Here is a 25,669-nt window from a genome sequence, read left to right as displayed (position 1 = left end):
ACACAAAATTCCATTTGTACATGTTTTATTTATCTATATACAAGACATCCAACTATACAATTTTATCATTTAAATGTGATATGGCTTTTTTTATTTATAAAGTTTCAGAAATATATCATCGTAGCAAATGCCAAAAATGTTTACTTGAAAATTTCAGATATTACTTTAAATAATCAAATTATAAGACCTGTAAACTACAATTAAATGTTCTAATGATACAACACATGAAACAATATAAAATCTTTCTGTTTGCAAAATCAGTACAGCATCTTTCAAATGATAAAGTTAAACTTAAGTTTTACAGAGTATCAAAAAAAGACAAAAAAAACTCAAATTTCTCTATCATGAACTTGTAAACGGAAAGTTGTACAAACTAATTAATGAACTTAACATGTATGTTTAATATCTGGATGTGCACAGTAATGATTATTCATTCATTTAAAACAATAACATTTGCAGAAAAAACCCAGTTATTCTATCAGTCTGAATCAGCTTTCCTGTACCAGAATCTAGCTCTGAAATCCTCACTACATGTGATGAAGGCTGGACCTGTTGGAGAATGAGCAATGTATCTAACTGCACCATTATGACCTGTAATATAATACATTGATTGTGTTAGAAATATTTTCTTGTTTCATCGTTTTTATTACCTGAAACATTGGAGCCAGCCCATCCACAACTAGAGGCTCTAAAGAGCCTGTGTCGCTCACCTTGGTCTATGTAAATATTAAACAAAGGAAGCAGATGGATTCATGACAAAATTGTGTTTTGGTGATGGTGATGTGTTTGTACATCTTACTTTACTGAACATTCTTGCTGCTTAAAATTATCTTTATTTATAATGAACTTGGCCCAGTAGTTTCAGTGGAAAATGTTAGTAAAAATTTACAAATTTTATGAGAAAAGTGTGCATACCTGGTAAATAGTTGCTAGCAGGCTTGTGATCTATAAAACACTGATACTTATCCTCAAACTATTAATCTTTAACTAAGCTATACACACCCTACAGTTTTCTCTAGTTAGAAGGGAGATATTCACACACCGGTTTGATTAAACATACATATATATATATAAATATATATATGCTGCTGTACTTTTTAAGGGAGATAAAAACATAGGGTTACTTTTTGAAAAGTTGTTATTGATTACATCAGACAATATCATTGACTGTTTTAATATAATTTGTAACTAATTTACTATATGAAAAAACATCAACTTTTATCATTGCCACGTTTTTTCATACCTAATGCTAACAATCTTTGTCTTTCAGCATTTCTGGAATCCCAGCAACACAAACTTGTGGTCTTTTCATCAGGGAATAAAACTGAAAATATATCAAAATATCAATCTCATTATGATCAAAGAAAGTATATAAGTATACTTTTTTACAACCAAAATCTGCACACAATAGAGAAATTATTAAATAGCTCTATTTCAACATAAATAAAACTCTATTGATTTTTTATCAGTCTTTATTGTCCTTGGTACTTCTTGATGATGATGATGATGATGATGATGATGGATGATGCTACATGTATCATAAATTGGTAATGAACATTTCACAGGTGTTTAAATACAAATTGAAACCATTTATCTAAAAGAATATTGTTAGTTTTAGATTATCCTTGTTTTCAAAATTCCAATAGGGAACATACTTTATATAATTGTTTAAATAAACCAATTTTTCAAGACGTTTCGGCCAATGGCCTTCTTCAGTTCTTTATTTTTCCTCTCAACTACATGGCTGACATTACATTCAATCATTGATAAGATGTTATAGCTAAATGTCATTGGAAACGTCATAGTTTTAGATTAGATAAATATAGATTCTACTGTTGCATCAAGTTTGATACAATATTTATCAACTCAGGACAGACTAATATTCAGATATAATGTCTAACTCTTTGCCAGGTTTCTCTTGAACATTGATTTATGTAAAAACCAAATGCTCAATATGTCTAGAAAGAGAAATGATCTTAAAATCTATGACATACTGTAATCCTCTGTATGGTTAAATACAGCCTGTGTTCTGTGTTCCTGTTTCCCTGTGGCCCCAGCTCCTGTGTACATAATCAGACATCTATTGGTAGACAGTTCCCATAACTTAACCAGGGAATCCTTCCCACTAGATAACACATACTGAAATATATAAACACATGCTGAAATATATAAACATATGCTGGAATATATAAAAAAAACTACTGAAATATATAAACATATGCTGGAATAAATATAATAATTGAATAAGTTTCATGTTTTATAATAATTTAGATTAAAACAAGGTTAGAAGTAAGAATTGTGTCTCAGGTTAAGACATATGTCCCCCTCCCCCCTCCCAATGCAGGAGGGGTGGTTGCTCTTTCAGTCTTTGATTAGTTTGAAAACCACAAAATTCAAATATAACAGATTTTTACACATTCCATTTAATTTGGATCAAAGACAAATACTAGCCAGTGGCACTGGTTTTTAGCTGACACGCCAGTGTCTGAGAACCAGGAAATCAATTAGGCCAGAGCCCTTAAAAATAATATACAGTACCTTTCCATTTCTTGAGAACATAACTGAACACACTTCGTTGCCATCATGTGCCTTTGTAAATGTATTGATGACCACATTTCCTACGCCATCCCAAACTTTTATATCTCCATCCTTAGATGAGGTCACATACATGTTTGCATTTGGACTCCATTTTGCCTAAAAAGATCATACAGAGGTAAAAAGACAGCATAATTAAATCTGCAAAATAAGACCATAGAATTGTTTTTTTTCTGAAAATAATAAACATATTCAGGGGGAGGGGGGTCCAGCCATTCTGAAAAAGGGGTCCCAATCTAGGATAAAAAAACCACCTCTGGGTGTGCCACTGAGGAACACAAAGTCCTGTAATTATTTTAAACACTAATTGAAATAAATAGATATAGGAAGATGTGGTATGAGTGCCAATGAGACAACTCTCCATCCAAGTAACAATTTATAAAAGTAAACCATTATAGATCAAGGTACTGCCTTCAACATGGAGCCTTGGCTGACACCAAACAGCAAGCTATAGAGGGCCCCAAAAATTACAAGTATAAAACCATTCAAAGGGGAAAACCAAATGATCATTTTACAACAAGAAGGTCAAATGAATTTGATAATGGAAAACTAATTTTTCCATGAAAGAACAGCAAATAATCGTATACCACTTTAAATTACCCGTGTTCAGCTTGATGTTTTCAACAAGTGACAATTTATTTTCTTCTGAATACTGTGGCAAATAAATATAGGCAGATATTTTTGTGGATTGAGAAAAGTTTGTGGTTTTGGCAAAGTCTGCATATAATGTTCCTTTAGAAAATTTCAATTTAAAATTTGTGGTTCCCCTGATCCCACAAAAATTGGTATTCAATGAATATTAACAAATCAACAGTATTCAGTTTTGGTTTTGCCTATTGTAAGAGGCTGGGGGTGACATATAGTTGCCAACATCCACAAACTTTGGTCACTAGTGGACCTTTGTCTAATTTGCAATCAAACAACATTTCTTTCTTGTTTTACAAATCATGACTTTGAACAAAGACATCCGTTTATTATTTAAAGAAACATAAATTTATCTGTCAAATTAGAAATTCTGTCTGAACCAAACTTACACATGTGATTGGTCCTTTGTGTTGATGACTGGGATCTCTTGCTACGAAACATTGGAATGTGTTCACATCATAAAGTCGTACTGAAAGCACAAATGAACAATGTTATTTTCATTATATAGAACTTTGTTAATATGGCCAAACCGTGACTATTAGAATTGATATGAACCCTGTGACACAAAAATTGACTCTCTCTGGTTATCTGAATAAAAAGAACATATTTAGCAAAAATTCAATGAAACTACAATTTTCTTTGCTATTATGTGTAAAAAGAGCTTAAAGAATCATATATTGTCCAGTATTATCAATTGCTCGAAGTGATAATGGTTGGAGGTGAGCCACATTTCTTACATGTTGGAAGCTGAGTGCCCACTAAGATATAATCGCCTGAAGGATGAAATGATAATGGTTGAAGGAGAGCCAAATTACTTACATGTTGGATGTTGAGTGCCCACTAAAATATAGTCCACTGAAGGATGAAGTGATAATGGTTGGAGGTGAGCCACATTTCTTACATGTTGGAAGCTGAGTGCCCACTAAGATATAATCGCCTGAAGGATGAAATGATAATGGTTGAAGGAGAGCCAAATTACTTACATGTTGGATGTTGAGTGCCCACTAAAATATAGTCCCCTGAAGGATGAAGTGATAATGGTTGGAGGTGAGCCACATTACTTATATGTTGGATGTTGAGTGCCCACTAAGATATAGTCCCCTGAAGGATAAAACAATATTGGTTGGAGGAGAGCCAATTTACTTACATGTTGGATGCTGAGTGCCCACTAAGATATAGTCCCCTGATGGATGAAATGATATACACCGTACTTCTGTTGCTTCCTGAAAAAAATAAATTCAATAAATTTTCCAACTATTAAGGATAAAATCATTGGTCATTCTCAATTTTTCCTTGTCTTATTTTCATAGCATAAATGTCATAAAAAAGATGACTGTACATAAATGGATAGAAGCAAAAATCAAATGCGCTGCAATTGGAATTTATTCAAAATCTGAAGAAAATTAGTCATTGAAATCTTGGAACTTTTCAACCCCTTATAAAAGCTGTCCTATTTTTCATATAATTAATGGAAAATAATCTCTGACTTCATCAGTTTAGGTAAAAAGTACAAAATTAAATAACACAAAACTGTCTATGTCATGTATGTAATTTACCAGAGACATTTTTTATAATACTTATAATATATATGACGAGAAAAGTTAAACAACATTTCTATTTCTTAGACTTTGTTTATTGTTTGACAATAATTTCCTACAAACCTGAATACTTTTGTATGCCTTCTTGACGGACGGTTTGGAGTATTCAAAGAATCTAATGCTGAAATCTTTGCCTGCTGATGCTAAAATCTGATGCTGAGGGTGAAAGTCTAATGTTGTCACTTCCTGAAAGTAAATCAGCAACATGGATATTTATAACTTAACTTTTTTCCAACCCTAGATGGGGATATTTTCACCGGTGTAAAATTTTGAGATTTTCATTGAATAAGGTATACAAAATATTTTGGTGGTTATTATTTTGGCTGATTCAAAAAGTTAATCAATACTTTTGCATTTTCACTTTTAATTTGGCAGAATTTACTTTTGCAATTTTGTTCTATTCATGAAAATAATCAAATTTTTTCACCCTGCAAAAAATAACCCGCTATATGTTATTATGATTTTTTTATTGATAACTGTTTTAAATTTTTATCTTTTCAGTATTCATTTGGTCAATCAAACATTTTTGTTACTTAGTACATACAATACTAAACAAGAATGTGTCCATACTACACAGATGCCCCAATCACACTATCATTTTCTATGTTCAGTGGACCGTTAAAATAGGGAAAAAAATCCACTTTGGCTTTTAAATAAGAAAGATTGTATAATACATAAAATGTGTACTAAGTTTCAAGTTGATTGGACTTTAACTTCATCAAAAATTATCTTGAACAAAAACTTTAACCTGAAGTGGGATAGATGGACAGCTGGACAAGCAGACAAACGTAGGTGGGGCATTAAAATAACTTTAAGAGAGTTAGAAATATATATTCCTCATTGTTGAAGGCTGTATGGTGACCTACAATTGCCAACTTCTATATGTTTTATATATCATTTTTTTATGTGGGTGAACAGGGATTAGGGAACATTGCATTGAACCAGGTAATTATCCATCCTTGCTTACAAATGTTTATAATATGAGTCAACCTATATCCAGAATTAATCCAGTTAATTAACACTGTATTATTTAGATTTGGAGTAATCAATCAATTTGGAATTTAACTTACCCAGAGTTTTCCAAAAAAGAATTACACATCAAAGCATTTTACTATGGAAATAAATTTTAAGGAGAATACAAACTAGGTGATGAATATAAATCTTGTGCAGCACAGACAAGCTGATGAATATAAAGTTTCATTTAAGGAGACTCAAGGGTACAAAATTTCAAAAAATATTTAAACTTTTTTTTTTCATTTTTCATTTTATTTATCATGTTTATTACACTATTAACCCTTTCAACGCTATACGCGGCATATGCCGCGATGACATACGCCGTCCGCCACTGCTATTCCTGGCATATGCCGTGATGACAACGGATTTTTCGTAAGGACTCTTAAACCATTCGGTTTTCATTCGGGTCCTCTCTAATTTTTCCTTGTATGAATCGAGGATATACAAGGTCTCATTTGCGCTTGAAATCCCGGCAATTTTTATTGTAAAATCATGCAGTAGAAGGATAATTGAAGGAAAATAAAAACAAATATTTTGACAAATGCAAATGGCGGAAATCGGAAACGAAGCTGTAAATATGGAAATATTTCAGCATTTCTATGGGGAAACTTACGAGGATTAGACAACGAGGATTACTTAAAAGGTTTCTTGTTACCTCAACGTGTTTATTACATTCAATTCGTGTGGGAAATATGATTTGATCGATCATTACGAGACGTAGAAAAAGGGGGGAAAATGGAGGTTGACTGAAAATTTTGAGAACGGAGCCACTGATTTGTGCCACGATTACATAATCCGTTGTGTATGGTGCAATGCGCTACGAAATCGAGCAATTGATGTCTTCTTTATTATATGGCAGATAAAACAACAAAATAGATGAAGACTAAAAGTAGTTTTTATTCAAAATTCAACACAAATGTAATAAATTACACCTTTTACCTGTTAATTACCTGAAAATGCAGGTAACCTGATAAAAATTTTACTGAAATAACTGCCTAACATTACAGTTCATACTCTCCTGAGCATTTTTCATGCAATAACTTTCTCTGTATCTCTTATAATAAAAAAGATACAGCAGTCTGAAAAGGAATATACTGTTCTAATGAATGAACACACAAAAAATGCAGCAGCAGCAACCATTTTTCTATTTTTTTGTGTAGCGTTGAAAGGGTTAATTGTTACTTTATCAACCAAAAAAACAATTGGTTTTGGCCACAAATGACTTTTAAAATGTTTATTTCTTTGAAAAAGCTCCAAATTAGCTCCCTTTGGTGCTAAAATGCCATTTTTTAAACATTGAAATATTTTTTTATAACTCATCAGTGACCTTTATTTCTCCTTTCAGTTCACCAGAAAAAGTACCTTAACAAAAATACATGCTTCATTCGATGCCAGATTACTAGCTTAAATGAACGGTGTCCTGTTTCTTTATTTTATTTTTCTATTAAGTATATGATTTATATCCGTGAGCCCCCTTAAAAGTACTTACATCTGCATGATCATAAAGAGTTCTGATGACTGGGTGATTCTCCATAGCTTGTTGTGGTGTTTCCATGGCAATTATTTCTGCTGGTGTGGCACTTTTTGACAACATTCTTTCTACATCTAAAATCTGAAAAATAAAAATAGAATTTTCTGATTGCATTGAACTCCAGACTTTTTGTTATATTATATTTTTTATTCATTCTTATGATTGAGTCTTTTAGGTAATTCATCTACAGAAATCATAAGCATGCCTGCCATCACTGAAATTGTGACTTTAACAAGGCAGGTATACTTGACTCTTATCTTAATTAACATTTGACATATGATTGATACCATAAAGAATATAACACTATACCTTGATGGATGCGTCCTCTGATCCTGTTGCTATTAATTTCCCTGAATAATAAAAAAAATCCTGTCTATTATTTTTCAACAGCCATATATTTTATAAAGTTATAGGTTTCGATGACATAATTTTTTTGAGATATTTCCCTTCCTAAGTGATTATTTATAAATGGTTGATTTGAAATCTTATAAAACATTTTTACTGGATCACAACTATAGCCATGAATCAAGCAAAGAAATTAACATTATTCAGAAAAAACAACTATTTTAAAGTATAACAGTCAGTTAGAACTTTTTATAATGGTTTTATAATACTTTTGGGTTTCGTTCTTTGCTGAAGAGAACAATGCTGTATAACTGTTTTAATCCACATGGTCTGTGGTGGATATATAGTTGTCTCATACCATATTTCCTTTTTTTCACTCAAAGAAGCCTCCATATAAACGTATTTACACTTTTGGTATTTAGCTGTATTTTGCCTCCGAATGACCTTATTTCACCTCTGAATGACCTTATATCACCTCCGAATAAACCTTTGATGTCAAGAAACAATCATTTTTTAGTTGTAAAGTCAATTATTTTGAAATATGAAGTTAAAGTTTACAAGAACCAGTGTAATGTTATGTAATGGCGGAGAAATTTGCATACAAGTGTAAATATGTCTATTAATAACCTACCACTAGGATGGAAAGCTGCTGCGCGACACGGTCCTTTGTGTGCAGTCACGTAACAAGTTTCATAGAGAGCTGCCTCTGGTGAGATTGTCTGAACTGTAAAACAAATTAAACAAGATGAAACATAAAAAAATAATGATGTATGTACTGAGGATTCATTTATTTTCATGGGTACACATTTTTGTTGATTGAGGAAAACTTGCATTTTCGTGGATATTTGACAAATGTTTGATTTAATTTTTTTTTTAAAGTCTGCATTTAAGCATACAGCAAATTTGTAATTTGTTGAATAAATATATTAAAATTTGTGGTTTCCCTGTACCTACGAATCCATGAAAATTTGTATCCAACAAATAATAATAATATATCCACATTACATGCATAAAATATAAAAGATTCATACCCTATAGGGATTTTGCATGTTTTGTGACATTACACATTTGTATTGAGGTTTTCAAAAATAACAGGGGTTTCATTATCTTTCCCTGTTGACTGGTAATTTCCCCTTTTGTAGGTGGTAATTCCATGAATACCTTATTCTGCTAACATGTTTAACCCCTTCACACTCTGTATGTATGTAATTGTCCCAAATCAGGAGCCTGTAATTCAGTGGTTGTCATATATTTTATGTGTTTTATATTTTTTTTTTCGTTCATTTTTTGTACATAAATAAGAATGGTTTTTTATGCTATTGATGAGAAACCCCACAATAAGAGAGGGTTATCCTACCATCTGTAGTAAACTCCAGATCGATACCAGTTCCTGGGATGGTGCTTTCTGTAGTATTTTGCTTGGTGCCAGTGATTTCTGAAATATTGATACAAACATCTGTTAAAAATTTTTCACAATACTTATGATACTAGGTACATGAGGTACTTATGGTACAAGAAAATATATAAGAGCTCTTCCTTTAGATGGACTTTGTACAAAAACTTTAGGTACATGTACATGATGTACATGATGTACATTGTATCTTCATTTTGTAATCTGATATTTTTATTTATTTATTTAACAATTTATATTTATGTATTTATCAAATTTATATTTTGTATGCATGTTTTAACTTCTCTGTAACCTACATTGTAATTATAATAATAAATATTACATGATTTTATGAGAAATAAACTATCTACATTATCTACCAGCCAAATTCCATCTTGTACACTACAAAATGTCCAAGAAGTCAAAAAAAGCATGTTAGCTATAGAGAGCCTTTTAAAGATTTAGATTTTTAATAATTACATTACCTTCTTCCACGTCTAGTCCATATTTGACAACTGTAAAGAGTCTGTCTGATGGCGGACATGCTGGATGAGCCTTTACAAGGTTAGATAATGTTACAGCTAATTGTTGATGTCCATCATAGAATAACTGACTGAAATTATAAAATTGATATTCAATTTACAGATCTTTGTGTACATAGTCTACATTATCATGATTATGTACATTTCATATACATGTACATGTACGTATATCTAATACTTAGTCAATTAGAAACCGCTGTGGTAAAAAAAGGCAAAATATGATATCGATAAACCCATACATTTGAATATCACGGTAGCAAAACTAATGACTTTGACATGATGGGTTTCACAGAAAAATGTTGCCTTCAAATCATTATAGTTGGCTTGGACATGTTGGATGTAACCTTTAAACATAAGTATTTACATATATATTAACTAATCATTTACTAATATACTGTGTATTCATTTCAGGTATCAGTCATCCTTATTATTAAAGTATAAACCTAGGAAGATGTTGACTCTCATTTATATATATCATAATGTTCACACATAGGACCCCCCTCATGATGGCCTCCCCATGTATATGCATATTTTTCTTGTGAATATTTGATGCATATAACGTTAAATTTCACTGTTGGTTTAATAAAGTACATCAAATAACGAAAATAATGTAGACTGCTGAAGAAGGTTTGGGATTGTGTATGGGATGACCATAAAATCACTGTAAATTCATTTGTGTGTCTTATTTTTAATAATTGGTTACAGAAGCTTACCCAAATTTACTCATAAATTCATGAAAACTAGCCTCAATGTATATTTAAACATAATTGTGAGCAGAATGATACGTGTACATAAATAAACTTGTGTTTGTTATTTTAGCAGTACTGTGAGTGAGTTCAGAGGATTGTGTAGTTTACACTATATACTTAAGTGAGTTGGCAGGATTAAATCTATCCAAATTTTACTCTTTTCATACACATGATTGCAAATTGCAGAACTAAATTCATTGGGCCTCCAACCTTTTTCATAAGATGGTGGTAAAGGATTATTTTCGTGCAACGTTATCAGCCTTTTTATTTTACATATTTTCGTGTTTTGACGTTTTATTTCTGTTTTTTCGTGTTTGGTTTGACATGCATGCTTCATGTTTCCCCATATCTACATTTGTATTTCCTGTGTTTCGAGTTGGTACATTTATTTTCTCATGATTGTCCCACAATTGTTTAAAAGTAAACCAGGACTAAATTTAAAGTCAGTCTGGAGATTGTTAAAAATTATGTGTTCCTAGGATTTTAATGGCTATCAAATTAATGCTATATGAATATTTTTATCAAATCAGATGCAACTAGCAGACACTAAAAGTTGACCACAGGATCTTCAGGTCAATTAATAACGACATAATGAATGACTGCATGATCTCCAAGAACATCTGAGTAATAACTTCTAGTACTTTTTCCCTAAATCATTTAAATATATTTACAATTTAATTTCTCAAGCTACTTTTTCACGATTTTTTTTTCTCCATTTAACGTTTTAGTGATTTTTATTTCACGTGTATCCGTGTTCATAGCTCGGGCCCCCTTACCACCTTCTCATAAATGGGACAAGTTTGTAAACAAGAATGGGGGGAGTTGTAATTAAAGTGGGCGTGTTGGTGAAATAGTGGGGCCATTTGGTGTCATAATACAAAATACGATAAGGACTTTAGGTCTTGTAATATTTTAATTTTAGTTTCTTGTGTACAATTTGGAAATTAGTATGGCATTAATTCATTAATCACTGAACTAGTATATAATTGTTTTGGGGCCAGCTGAAGGACGCTTCCGGGTGCGGAAATTTCTCGTTACATTGAAGACCTGTTGGTGACTTTCTGCTGTTGTTTTTTACATGGTCGAGTTATCGTCTCTTTTGATACATTCCCCATTTCCATTCTCAATTTTATTTAGGTGTATGTAGCTGGCCAGGGTTTTAAACAGGTTGGGAACAAACCCTCTCTATGGTGATTATACCTGTATAGAGGGATAAACCTTCTATAGAGGGATAAAATTATCCCTCTATAGAGGGGTATTTTTGTTTAGACTGGATTTAAATCAAAACAGGGCAGAATGGCATTCTCTACTTATTATGGCAGTAACCTGCAACTGTTGATGCACCAATTGATGTACTTAGTTTAATATGCACATGCCCAGTTTGCTGCTTATCTGACTAAATATACAATCTATTGTTCACCATGATTGAAAGCTGTGATGATCAGGTAAATTCTACTCACTTATGCCTCACTGAACAGAATTTCTATTGTTAGATTTAACATGAAATTTAAAGGTCAACTATTCCTTTTGATGTTGATCAGGTGTTCAGATAGGTATACAATAGATTTCAAGTTTTTGTCTCTTTAGCAGAAAACGGGTTATCCCAATTTTTAGTAAAGTGTATATGTTGTTGCACCTACTGCTAGAGATTATTGCCGCCAATATCATTAGAAAATGCCATTCTGCCCTAATTTGCGTTAAATCCAGTGCAAACACAAATACCCCTCTATAGAGGGATAATTTTATCCCTCTAAAGAAGGTTTATCCCTCTATACAGGTATAATCACCATCCAGGGGGTTTGTTCCCAACCTGTTAAAACCTTTGATTTATATTGACAATAAGGGGTAAAGGATGTGCATGATAAAATGTAGAAACCTCACAAAAATGTGTGCATGTTACTGATGTATCATAGATCAAAAAGTAATCTTAGTAGGGCCCTGCCCTGCCCAGGCTATAAAGCAAAACTTGAAGCTACATGTATACAAAAATCATTATTTTGAATTTAAATTCTAAACAGAAGCATTTAGACCTGATCATAAGTCTGTACATAAGCTCTCGTTGCTTTATTTCTGCATAACCTCCTCCAGTCATTGTGTAAGCTTCAATCAAAATATTATGTCAGCAAGAACAACGCACAAAACCGGCAAAACTTACAACGTGCGTATTGTTTATACTCTCTCGACTTTTCTTCATGAACTACGATAAAACTAAAGAGGTTCCGTATTTAGGTTAGTTCTGCGCTTTATAGACCAAGTGCGAAGTCTCTCGATTAAGAAACAAAATGATCTTGAATGTTGTTCAAGATATGTTTTTCCAGACCCCCCAAAATGTAACTTTTAAATATATCCCTTTAGTTCTTTACTTAACGTAATTCTCATCACCCCTTGATATGCTAAAGCCACCCCTCCCATTATTGAGTTGTTGACATTATTCCTCAATCCTCACTCTTAGCTAGGTCTGTTGTCCCAATGTGCAGCACAGGCACTTGTCTCAAAAAAATAATCCTGTATACCTTAATATAACACAAGGTACTTAATTAAATTTTTGAATTATGACACCCAGTCCCAAATTCCCGTTATTTTTTTTATTTCTCGGTTGTCAAACCTACTTAAACTTAATATGCCGTAAATCTAAATTGATTTATCTACACAATGGTATATGACACGACTATCATTGTTGTCGGGATCATTAGTAGCAGACCTCAGAAGTCGGTCAACGGGATGTTTTTTGCATTCGTCTAATTTTTTGGCAACACCCAGCCCGCAGTGATTGAATTATTATAAAAAAATATTAAAATAAAAACTGTTAGCTTCCCTCTGACTATGAATTATTACCTTTATTGTAAATTCTTTACAGATTATGTGAAACAAACCCAAATAAGTTTGTTTTGACACACACGTGTACACAACGACACTAATGTAGAGTTATAAATTGACCAAAATTTCCCACATTTATTTTTAGCCAGACAATTGACCAATGAGAAACCAGTAAAAAATTACATGCGGACTGGGTGTTGCCAAAAAAATAGATGAATGCAAAAAAACATCCCGTTGACCGACTTCTGAGGCCTGTTACTTATGATCCCGACAACAATGATAGTCGTGTCATATACCATTGTGTAGATAAATCAATTTAGATTTACGGCATATTAAGTTTAAGTAGGTTTAACAACCGAGAAATAAAAAAAATAACGGGAATTTGGGACTGGGTGTCATTATTCAAAAATTTAGTTAAGTACCTTGTGTTATATTAAGGTATACAGGATTTTTTTTTGAGACAAGTGCCTGTGATGTGCAGTTATTTCTTACTGTCATGACTGTTGTCACATGACAAAGTGTGATGATTTTGAAAGCCTTTTGAAAGTGCTCAGTGGGGGGTTCTAATCCTGGATACCCCTTAATTTTACTGTTTTGTCAGATTCCTGAATCTCGCTTACACTATGTACGTATGCAATATTCTCATTGTTATGGACCGCAACGAAGTTGTTGGTGCCATATAGTTTTACCCTTGTCCAAAGTTCCATCTTTCCGTCTTTCCGTAATTCTGTCATTCCGCAACAAACCATTATACAGAGTTTTGTTCTAAACGCCTTCAGATATTGGGCTGATTTTTGCTTTGTGACTGTTACATGTAGTTAACTATGATGAGTAACAGATCAAGTTCCGCTCCACAAATTCTTGCCAAAATTACGGGCTTTTTGGACTTTGAGAAATTGTTGAAAATCACAGATATACAGACTTTTTTTCTAAACACCTTCAGATATTGGGCTGATTTTTGGTATGTGAGTTAACCATGGTGATCGAGTTCTAGGTCAAGCTTACGTTTCGTTCCACTCCGCTTATTTTCACTGAAATAAAGGGCTTTGGACTTTGATAAATTATTGAAAATCACAGATATACAGACTTTTCCTCTTTTCCTCTCCAGATTTTGAGCTGATATTTGATATGTGATACTACCATCATGTTTGTGTCCACATGTGTTTATATTGAAATTGCAGATTTTTCAACTTTTAGAACGGGGCCATTCATGTCTCTTTGACACATCTTGTTTGTTTAATTTCCCGTATCCCACTAGACTCTTTTCCCAATTTCACAGCATAATAACTTGACTTTCACATGTCACACTTACAAAAAAAATCAGCAATCCTGTGTCATGCTTAGACCCCAATGAGACCCACTAAAAATTGAGGTGAAAAAGTCTCATTTAAATTTTAGATTCTTGTGTACAATTTGGAAATTAGTATGGCCTTCATTATAACTGAACTAGTATATATTTGTTTAGGGGCCAGCTGAAGAAAGCCTTCGGGTGCGGGAATTTCTCGCTACATTGAAGACCTGTTGGTGACCTTCTGCTGTTGTTTTTTTATATGGTTGGGTGGTTGTCTCTTTGACACATTCCCCATTTCCATTCTCAGTTTTAAGATATTTTAACAGTTTTTAAAATAAATCATAGTTGTAATAGGTAGTTACAGTTGTAGTCTTATTTTTTAGTTAAAAATCAACAAACAGGTTGATAGAATTATATAGCTGCCGGAAATCATGTCTGCTCCCATTCTTGATGATCTGCTTTCCTGATTGCACCGTTGTTAGAGGTTTTGCTTTAATTAAGGTGGTACCTACCCAACACTTTCACTAAAATTAATTTGGCTCGTTAAATTTTCATAAAATTTTGTCAAAGTATCTTCTTTGACCCTGTTACAAAAATATAAAAACAGAAAAAAAATTGAACCAACCGTTTTGTCAGAAAAATTACACTGGTTATATAGCAATTTGACAAACACCAATTTTGATCATTGAGAAGCTTAATATTCCTTTTACAATACAACGTAATTAAAACGTTTAGCTGACTTTACAGAGTTATCTCCCTGTAGTGTTAGGTACCACCTTAAATTTCTTAACTAAATATTTTTGAAATAAATTTAAAGATTTTATTGTATTTTGAGTTTACAGATTTAAGAAAAAACAAAAATAATAAAGATAATAAGATTTTACTGTTTTACAACAAAGTTAGTTAAATTTTAAAGACTAAACAGTTTCCTTTTAGCATGTTTAGAGTTTTAAAAATTATTTTGGCCAAATAAAATATTAATATTGTCTTGATGTTGAATAGCATTTCATTCATCTTAAAGAAAATGCTGTGTCAAAAATCCTCAAGCGTTCACCTAACTTGTCACAGTGATCATGGTGACGTTGCAGAAATTTGAAGCAATATCACCAGGTCACACAATCATACAAAAAGTGCACTATTCTAAATCAAAATGATAAATGAGAATTTTAACAACTACACCAAAGCTTGTACATGTATACAAACATGACAAATCATCACAATAATACCAAACTAGCTTTCAAAATGCATCATGGTAATCATGAATAATTGACCATCTTATCACACAATAAATGAAAGAACTCCGTTCAAAGAAGTTGTATTCATGAGAATATAAATATTTAGCACTCTAAAGTTTTGAAGATTATGTTAAAAAAAATTCTTAAATATTTATCAATTCATTTATATTTATAGAGCATTTTATGGTAGAAAGTTAGGAATCATTGCCAACCTAATTAGAAATCAAAAGAAATGGGACGGTCAAGCAAAGACAAGCGGGATGTTTACTACAGACTGGCTAAAGAAGAGGGTTGGAGAGCGAGGAGTGCGTTCAAACTACTGCAAATAAATGAAGATTATAGTTTATTTAATGGTATGATTTGATTTGACATCATGCCTTGTTTCAGTTAATATTTTACTACAAAGGTGTTTAACAGCCTTGATTACCTAGGAAAGTCTCCCACAGACAATTTTTTGAAAATTATTCTCAGTTGCTAAAATAATCATCAAACAATTAAATTGAAAAGACAAACAAGACGTATACATTACATACCTCTATCTCTAAGTTTTTAACCTTCAAGAAAACACCAAGTAGAACATGTTTCATTTTATGATTACTATAATGGGAAATATTTTTGACCAGGTTCTTACGTACAGGAACACTTTTTCTTTGTAGAGACGAAAATGCAAAAAAACTATATAGATAAAGCACAAAGATTATGTAAAAAATGCACCTTAGATAAAGTTGAAGATGAAGAACATTTTATATGTCAATATCCCCTTTATAACTTTTTAAGAAAAAAATTTTATGATGATATTTTAATAGGTTGTAAAAATTTTGAAAGTTAAGCACAAGTGCCAAATTTAATTGACTTTTTATTCAAGAAAACCTAGAGGTATTGAAAAGTATTGCAATTTATGTTAATAAATGTTTTGAACTGAAAAAGCTATCACTATAGTACAAATATTGTTTTACTTAAAATATTGAGAAAATTTAACTGTTAATATTAGATACACAATGTATGTTGTTATGCCTTTTTTCTTTTTTAATATGTGTGTGGCCCTGATCTGGCTGTGGTTTAACATCTGAGAATTGAGATAATTATATTCATATCTATATTGATTTATATCAACATGATCAACATTATTGTGTCAATTACCAAAATGCATGCTCAAAAACATGCAATAAATTACTTTGCTCTTCATGGGCCCACTAATTGGAATAAAAGATCCTTTGTATACATCTCCTGCCAAAAATCCCTGAAAAAAGCAATTTTCACAGGAAGGACCTTTTTAGAATCTAAACATGAAATACATATTACATGTATTAATGTACATGTACATGTATTGGCTAATTTGAGATATTTACAAAGACACCTGAGATGGTATCATACACCATTTTATTGTTTGGTTGCTCTCTCATTGCAAAAGGGTCAACATGGTCAATATCCGTTTTATTCATAATTGTTAGTCTTAAGTAATTTTTATACGACTGCAAAACAATTTTGTGGTATATTGGCATCACATCGTTGTCTTAGTCTGCGGCAGCCTGAAGACACTTTGTTTCCGGACAATAACTTTAGTTTAAGTGAATGGATCTCTATGGAATTTAAACACTAGGTTTGAAACCACAAAAGGTAGGTTGGGATATATTTTGGGAGTTATGGTCCCGACACATTTTTAAGATCTTTCACCACACTTATTTTGTGTAAGAAACCTATATTATGCCAAAAATTTGATCATAATCCAAATTCAGAGAGTATCAAGCTTGAATATTGTGTTTAAACTTGCACAAACTGTTCAGGGTTCAACTACTATGATGGTATCAGTCTGTTCTCAGCGAATCATTTTATAGTTTTTAATTTGAACCCCCATCTTATCTGAACAAAATCTTATTTCTCAACTTGTGTTGAATGTACAAAAAATATAGAAAGGTTTTATTAGTTGAATATATATCTTCTCCGTTGAAATGGGATATATTGTTGTGTTTTAGGTGTGAACAAAGTTGTAGATTTATGTGCAGCTCCAGGAAGTTGGAGTCAAGTTTTGGCAAAGAAGCTAATGCAAGTATATTTATGAATTTGAATTCGATATGGGTATTTGATAATAAGACAGAAATCCATCAAAATATAGAGTGAAAAAACATCATTAAGAGGAAAAAATAGTGTCTTCAACAATACAAGTGTGTCAATACCATGAGTGAACAAAACAAAACTTGTAAAATGAGCATGGACTTTTCAAGAGTTATTGGCCTTGTTTCTTAAAAATTGAAATGAATGGAAGAGAGACATGTCAGTAAACATTATGTAAAAAATGTAAAGATCACACAGACCCATGGCAGACGGACAAAAACAAATATTATTCATCAGCTTATTTTTCTTCATTAAGGATTTTATAGATTTTAACACTTTCATCAAACACATGAATTAAAAGAAAATAAAAGGTTCATATTTAAATCTTTGGCTAGAAAAAGATAGTATTTGTCGAAAATATATTTGCCGCTTCATCTATGAAAGAATGTGATGTTTACCATTAAATATAATTATATGTATTAATATTTATTTTTAATTTACAGAGAAGAGAAAGACAAACCAGAAGATGTTAAAATTGTAGCTGTAGATCTGCAGGCTATGGCACCAATCACTGGTGTCATTCAAATTCAAGGGGACATAACCAAGGTACAGGTTTAAGATATATTGTACAGGTCATAAGATTGTAGCTGTAGATCTGCAGGCTATGGCACTAATCCCTGGTGTCATTCAAATTCAAGGGGACATAACCAAAGTACAGGTTTAAGATATATTGTACAGGTCATAAGATTGTAGCAGTAGATCTGTAGGCTATGGCACCAATCCCTGGTGTGATTCAAATTCAAGGGGACATAACCAAGGTATATGTTTACAATATACTGTACAGGTCATTAGATTGTAGCTGTAGATTTGTAGGCTATGGCACCAATCCCTGGTGTCATTCAAATTCAAGGGGACATAACCAAGGTGCATGAATACAATATATTGTACAGGTCATAAGATTGTAGCTGTAGATCTGCAGGCTATGGTACCAGTCCCTGGTGTGATTCAAATTCAAGGGGACATAACCAAGGTACAGGTTTATGATATATTGTACAGGTCATAAAATTGTAGCATTAGATCTGCAGGCTATGGCACCGATCCCTGGTGTGATTAAAATTCAAGGGGACATAACCAAGGTATATGTTTACAATATACTGTACAGGTCATAAAATTGTAGCATTAGATCTGCAGGCTATGGCACCTATCCCTGGTGTGATTCAAATTCAAGGGGACATAACCAAGGTATATGTTTACAATATACTGTACAGGTCATAAAATTGTAGCATTAGATCTGCAGGCAATGGCACCTATCCCTGGTGTGATTCAAATTCAAGGGGACATAACCAAGGTATATGTTTACAATATACTGTACAGGTCATAAGATTGTAGCTGTAGATCTGCAGGCTATGGCTCCAATTCCTGGTGTGATTCAAATTCAAGGGGACATAACCAAGGTACACTTTAACAATATACTGTCCAGGTCATAAGATTGTAACTGTAGACCTGCAGGCTATCATTTGGCACCTATCCCTGGTGTGATTCAAATTCAAGGGGACATAACCAAGGTACACTTAACGATATGTTGTACAGGTCATAAGATTGTAGCTGTAGATCTGCAGGCTATGGCACCAATCCCTGGTGTGATTCAAATTCAAGGGGACATAACCAAGGTACACTTAACGATATGTTGTACAAGTCATTAGATTGTAGCTGTAGATCTACAGGCTATGGCACCAATCCCTGATGTCATTCAAATTCAAGGGGACATAACAAAGATACAGGATGTGAAAAGTATTAAGGGTTTTGATAGATGGCAAAATAAGACAGTAAGACACTGGGAAGATTAGAACAGATATGCTATTAAATGATTTTGTGTTTACTAAAACTCAGCTTTCCATGAGAGATTTTGAACCTTTTTTTTAATCGTTTATTAATTTATCTATGGGAAATCTATAGAATTTGTTATAAATCATGTCAGTAATGAAGCACTTTATACAGAGCTGGGAATACAATTGATGACTACAATTAACCAGCAGTGGTATTGCCCCCAAAGAAAATAATATTTCATAATGTTGTGCTTCTGTAGAAATGTAAAAATATGTAGAATTGTAAACAAAAGAAATTCAGTTTGTAAAACAAATTTCTCCTGTAAAAAATAAAATAATGAATAACCAGATATTGAATTTGCACAGCATGTCATGACTATACAATTTTTGTAATGTTTTCTCTTATCAAAATCAACTATTCAATTTTGCATGATTTAAAAGAATATTAGAAATAATTCATCTCTGTATTTCACATATTTTTTTTTAATTTTGTAGAAATCAACAGCTCAGAAAATAATATCCCATTTTGAAGGTGATTACGCAGACCTTGTGGTCTGTGATGGAGCTCCTGATGGTAGGTGGCCCTGTTTATGTTTGTCATTGTGTTCAGAAGTATAAAGATAACAAAATAAAATATAGTATTTTTGAGACTCACTGTATTTATATGTGAGGTAATTATGAAAATGGTTGCTGTGTAACAGATTGATGCACAATATTTTTAATGACAAGCCATATGATAGTCAATGCTTAAAGTCTAGAAGTGGCAAATGTTGAACAACTCTCATAATTGTCTCATATATAAATACATTCTTTTAAATTGTGTATCATTCAATAGTTCAAGTTGTCTCCCCTTGGTTCACCTGGCAAAAATTTAAAAAGAAGCTTTTCTCATCCATGATTTTTTTTTTAACTTTATTTCCTTTGAATCCCACAGGCTATTTCGAACTAAACTTAACATCAAGTATTATTGAAAAAGTTAGAAACAGAAACCAAATTAGGGATGTTATAGATAGACAAGGGTAAAACTTAATGCTCCCTCTGCTGTCTGTGGCATAAAAACTGATTTATTGAGAATTCAAGTTATCTCCCCTTGTCCATCTACACAGAATAAACTGATTTTACTAAGTTGTGAATAAATTCAACAGAAGATTCGAAATATTGAGAGGTGTGATTTCAAATATGAACATGATGTTACCGTTGACTATTGTTAAAATCAAAGGGGATAACTCTAGTTACCTCCCTTTGTCAACTTAGGCAAAATAAAGTCTGCTTAATCAGAAAAATACGTATTTTACAGGTTTATTTAAGCTGTATTTTTGTTTTTGTTTCAGTGACAGGGTTACATGATATAGATGAGTATATACAGGCTCAATTATTACTAGCAGTAAGTACAAAAAATTTACACTTTGAAAATGTTTGCAAATACTTGAAAAATGGATGAAAGAAATCAGTTTACACATGTGTAAGTTGATAAGTAAAATATGTGAGACTAAAAACTTAATATCAATTATTGTTGGGGGCCTACGTGGCCAAGTGATCTACTGTAATCACTAGCCAGTCAACACTGAGGTAGTAATTTTAATACATGCCTGTGCAGGTGCACTTGAATCCTATCTAGGACTAGGATTGTCAGTTTTCCTGTTGAAGGTTTTCTTTAGGCACTCTGGCTTCCTCCATGAACAAAAAATGACCAACATGAAATAGCTCAAAATAAAATAGGTGTTAAAACACCAACAATCAATCTATTTATTGTGCATTGTGTAATTGTATCACTATTCCTTGTATTGTTGTACACTGTACCTGTAGATTTGTTATACCAAAAGAAGAGGGTAAACTGTTTTATCCTTTGTTTGCCCTTCCATTCATTAGTTCTTCTGTCCATACTTCCATCTTTCCCATTTCGTTCTCTTTCCATTTTTCTCAGGAACGACAAATTTATGCTTCAGAAACAGGTTTTAGTGAGTAATTCATTTTTTCAAGTTCTAATTTACCAAATACCTTAATAGCTCACATGTGGTTCTACATGTAATTCAATATTGTGACTATAATGCGCTGCCCCTGTAAAGTATCTTTCCAAAATGTTGATTTATTCTACAATGTCAATCAATTCTTCTACGATATTTAAATTTATATGTAATGTTTTATTATTACTTTCATCTATGTTCTATTTCAGGCCCTAAATATAACAACACATTGTCTGAAGAAAGGTGGAAACTTTGTTGCAAAGGTGAGTTCTATAAGTTACACAGTTAAGTGTGCAATTGTCCTTATTTAAAAATTTATCACTGCACCCGATATAAATTTTATAGACCCAATAAATTCATTATGAGGAGAGTTGCACTCTGTGTAACAAATTTATTCTGATTTTGTAATATAACAAATTTATTCTGATTTTGTAATATAACATATTTATTCTGATTTTGTAATATAACAAATTTATTCTGATTTTGTAATATAACAAATTTATTCTGATTTTGTAATATAACAAATTTATTGTGATTTTGTCATATTACAAATTTATATATTTCAATTCTTATATAAGAACAATTGCACACTGCATAACTAATACTGTCCTGCCAAATGACCATAGTATCAAAATAGAAAAATTTAGTAATCATTAATGCATATTTTATTAGAAAAAAATCACAGGACTTTTATTTTGACTTATTTTAAACACAAAATCGTATACAGTGTTTATGCTTTAACTTTTTATTACAGATTTTTAGAGGAAAAGATGTCACATTACTATATTCACAACTGAAAATATTCTTCCCACTGGTCTCAATCTTTAAACCAAGAAGTAGCAGAAATTCTAGCATAGGTAAGGATGTTATCAGAAGTCATGAGATTGGGTTAGGCTCAGTCATGTGACTCTTTTTAGTATATTCCTTCCTGAAACCTCAATATGTTGACTTTAAGGCAAAACAAAATAAATTCCTGTAAATTCAGAAATTATTGTAATATCTTAGTTACTGTGAAAAAATGCGACAGGGTTATAATCGCAATAATTTAAACTCAAATTTTGAAATTTTTTATAAGAATTTACAGTTTTGATTAGCTTACAACATATATATCTTAAAAAAGACATTTTTTCGAATTCTAATTATAAGATGTCTTAAGTAAATATTTACTGTACATGTTCTAATTGCTTTAGAAACTCATTTTCAGTAAAAGTGTTGAGATTGGCTTACATTTTGTTGATACTGTCCTTTTCCCAAATTTTGCTTTTGTCAATTTGTTCATTGCAAAAAGCAAAACATACATGCATAGTAAATATGCATGAAAGGCCTTCATTACACATTTTTAAAGGAAATAAGTTTGTCAAACATAAAACTCCATTTTGTTTTAGCTGGAGAGAGGGAGTTCTCATAATTTGTTGCTAAAAAATCTGACAGATATGACTCATTGAACATATTTTAATAGGAAGTTATGATTGATTTCTGTAGATAATATTTTTTTCTCTTACAGAGGCCTTTGTTGTGTGTCAGAATTATTGTCCACCAGATGGCTATGTACCCAACATGTCTAATCCACTGTTAGATCATCAATATGGTGAGTTGCAACTGCATAAGTTGTTGTATTTCTTTTTTCCACAGTAAAAATTAGTGTTTACAAAAAAGTCTTTCAAGCTGAAAAATTTACTACAATTCATTATGAAGAATTCAATAATCTTATATTAAGAGTAAAATCACAAAAATACTGAAATCCAAGAAAAATTCAAAACAGAAAGTCCAGAATCAAATGGCAAAATCAAAAGCTCAAACACATCAAATAAATGGACAACAGTTGTCATATTTACTGTTTTTGAACAGGCATTTTATTATATAGAAAATGGTTGATTTAACCTGGTTTAATGGCTAGCTAAACCTTTCACTTGTAAGACAGTTGCATCAAATTCCAATATATTGACAATGCTGTATGCAAACAGACATCATAGGTAAAAATGTCAAAAATAAAGATACAACAGTCATCATTGTATTATTATCTTAATAACTATAAAAAGCAAACAAGTGCATGTACAACATTTACCATAGTACTATAACATAATGACAGGATGGTTAAGTACAGAGCCACATCATATGTAAGTAAGAAAACAAAAGGGCAGGTCGACACAGCATATGAGCAAAAATGAAATCAAAACATCTTTTTTTTTCTTATTCAGATGTGGACTTTAACAATTTAGAAGGACCTAACAGAATAATTGTACCATTCTTAGCTTGTGGAGATCTGAGTGGATTTGATTCAGATCGTACATATCCCCTAGAGGTATATAAATAGTTTCAAATTGGACTTGCAATAACTAAATTCACTTCATAGGTTATTTTAGACCAATATTTGCAGCAATGGTCTGTTTTAGAAGAGTTGTTACTGAGTACAGTTTTTCTCCAAATACTTGGTAATGGTCAGCTTGTAAGTGACCAAAGCGTAGCTAGATAGTTTAGAACAGTGCTGAATGGTCAAAGTGAAAGATCTGGAAACTTGTGTGAACTAAGGACCTTCAGAATGTTAACTGACAATCCTAGTCAATAAAGATTGTAGTCAAGTACACCTGCCATGTGGGTGATTTAAACTCACAACTGCAATGATGACAGGCTGCTGATACAGTAGAGTGACTTCTAAGACCACTTGATCTCACATTTTTGTTATGTCTCTGGTTATGTACATTATGAACTGAGTGTTCCCATTTGCTATTTTTTTTTTTATTGCTTCTCATTTCAAATTTGGCCATAAAATACTCATTTAAGCCCTTTCCTTAGAATTGGCTTTTATCAAGTCCGTTGAATTGATTTTGTACCGATTATGAGTACTTTTCTATTTCCGAAAAAAAATCAAAGTAGTTTAATTTATGGATATTTCATTTTGATAGTTTTGAGCCCTCATGCTCACAATTCAAGACAAATATTCATACAATTTAAATACATTTTCAGCTTGAACCTGGTAAAGAATATGTGTATCATCCCCCAACACAAAGTCCAATTCATCCTCCCTATGAGGAGGCATGTAAACTGAAAAAGAGTGATCAGCTATCTAAACCATCAGATGGGGAACATTTGAGGGACATTGGAGCAGCAAATCAAAGAGGCACTACAGGGGTGACAGGCAGTGGTGATGTGAAAGACAATCAAGTGACTCCTGATATTGGTGTAGACAATGAATCAAAGAGTCATCTTTGTAGTGATTTGAATAATTTAACATTAAAAGGAGATAAAATAAGAACAGTGATTGCAGATGATATTTACATGGAGAAAAATTATATCAGTAATGGTTAAAAATAAAAGAATTTTTACTTAGATATTCATTTTATTTATTAAAGATGGTGTTACTCAGAAACTACAATTGAATCTCTGAAATTAATGGGTGGATACCTTCTACTTTCAGAGTTTTAGTACAAATTTTAACACATATCAGTATTGTACGATTAAGATCTTGAAAAATAACTGTGATACTTTAAAAACTAGAGGTTCTAAAGAGCCTGTGTCGCTCACCTTGGTCTATGTGCATATTAAACAAAGGACACAAATGGATTCATGACAAAATTGTATTTTGGTGATGGTGATGTGTTTGAAGTTCTTACTTTACTGAACGTTCTTGCTTCTTACAATTATATCTATAATGAACCTTGCCCATTAGTAACAGAGAAAAATATTTGGTAAAAATTTACATAAATTTACGGAGTTGATGAAAATTGTTAAAAATTGACTATAAAGGGCAATAACTCCTTAAGGGGTCAATTGACCATTTAGGTCATGTTGACTTATTTGTAGATCTTACTTTGCTGAACATTATTGCTGTTTACAGTTTATTTCTATCTATAATAGTATTCAAGATAATAACCAAAAACGGCAAAATTTCTTTAAAAATTACCAATTGGAGGGCAGCAAGCCAACAACTGATTGTCCAATTCATCTAAAAATTTCAGGGCAGATAGATATTGACCTGATAAACATTTTTATCTCATGTCAAATTTCCTCAAAATGCTTTGGTTTTTGAGTTATAAGCCAAAAACTGCATTTTACCCCTATGTTCTATTTTTAGCCG

General features: G+C 32.1%; 2 protein-coding genes across 5 annotated transcripts; one reads left to right on the top strand and one right to left on the bottom strand.

Annotated features, from left to right (window-relative positions):
* Positions 1 to 8: 8 nt before the first annotated feature.
* LOC134692774 (cleavage stimulation factor subunit 1-like) lies at positions 9 to 12,602 on the bottom strand. Its single transcript, XM_063553301.1, has 13 exons — positions 12,440 to 12,602; positions 9,604 to 9,731; positions 9,086 to 9,163; positions 8,360 to 8,452; positions 7,693 to 7,733; positions 7,342 to 7,464; positions 4,902 to 5,024; positions 4,388 to 4,463; positions 3,630 to 3,709; positions 2,539 to 2,694; positions 1,995 to 2,139; positions 1,244 to 1,324; positions 9 to 591 (listed from the first exon to the last, which is right to left on the bottom strand). The coding sequence occupies exons 1-13, from the start codon at positions 12,499 to 12,501 to the stop codon at positions 479 to 481; spliced, it is 1,299 nt and encodes a 432-aa protein (XP_063409371.1). The 5' UTR covers positions 12,502 to 12,602; the 3' UTR covers positions 9 to 478.
* A 45-nt stretch (positions 12,603 to 12,647) lies between these two features.
* Positions 12,648 to 24,911, top strand: LOC134692773 (tRNA (cytidine(32)/guanosine(34)-2'-O)-methyltransferase-like). Of its 4 annotated transcripts, none has more exons than XM_063553297.1 (11): positions 12,648 to 12,739; positions 15,928 to 16,105; positions 17,726 to 17,795; positions 18,308 to 18,410; positions 20,126 to 20,204; positions 20,962 to 21,014; positions 21,804 to 21,857; positions 22,349 to 22,451; positions 23,099 to 23,182; positions 23,793 to 23,896; positions 24,559 to 24,911. In XM_063553297.1, the coding sequence occupies exons 2-11, from the start codon at positions 15,985 to 15,987 to the stop codon at positions 24,898 to 24,900; spliced, it is 1,113 nt and encodes a 370-aa protein (XP_063409367.1). In that variant the 5' UTR covers positions 12,648 to 12,739; positions 15,928 to 15,984; the 3' UTR covers positions 24,901 to 24,911. The 4 variants fall into 4 exon arrangements, with proteins under 4 accessions (XP_063409367.1, XP_063409368.1, XP_063409370.1 ...); XM_063553298.1 differs by lacking the exon at positions 12,648 to 12,739 and adding an exon at positions 14,978 to 15,001; XM_063553300.1 differs by lacking the exons at positions 12,648 to 12,739; positions 15,928 to 16,105; positions 17,726 to 17,795; positions 18,308 to 18,410 and adding an exon at positions 18,560 to 18,622.
* Positions 24,912 to 25,669: the final 758 nt, after the last annotated feature.

The sequence above is a fragment of the Mytilus trossulus genome, chromosome 12, assembly GCF_036588685.1.
Source record: "Mytilus trossulus isolate FHL-02 chromosome 12, PNRI_Mtr1.1.1.hap1, whole genome shotgun sequence".
In the NCBI taxonomy this organism is placed as follows: Eukaryota; Metazoa; Mollusca; class Bivalvia; order Mytilida; family Mytilidae; genus Mytilus; species Mytilus trossulus.
The sequence above is the reverse complement of the archived record's forward strand: the minus strand, read 5'-3'. Positions and strand labels throughout refer to the sequence as shown.

Excerpts from the sequence above, each read along its gene's own strand:
- LOC134692773 (XM_063553297.1), top strand. The coding sequence starts at position 15,985 with ATGGGACGGTCAAGCAAAGACAAGCGGGATGTTTACTACAGACTGGCT. Across the intron at positions 21,015-21,803 it reads AGGCTCAATTATTACTAGCA|GCCCTAAATATAACAACACA; the intron begins GTAAGTACAAAA and ends GTTCTATTTCAG. Across the intron at positions 23,183-23,792 it reads ACTGTTAGATCATCAATATG|ATGTGGACTTTAACAATTTA; the intron begins GTGAGTTGCAAC and ends TTTCTTATTCAG.
- LOC134692774 (XM_063553301.1), bottom strand. The coding sequence starts at position 12,501 with ATGACTGGAGGAGGTTATGCAGAAATAAAGCAACGAGAGCTTATGTAC. Across the intron at positions 3,710-4,387 it reads GGGCACTCAGCATCCAACAT|TACGACTTTATGATGTGAAC; the intron begins GTAAGTAAATTG and ends TTGTGCTTTCAG. Across the intron at positions 2,695-3,629 it reads ACAAAGGACCAATCACATGT|GCAAAATGGAGTCCAAATGC; the intron begins GTAAGTTTGGTT and ends TGATCTTTTTAG.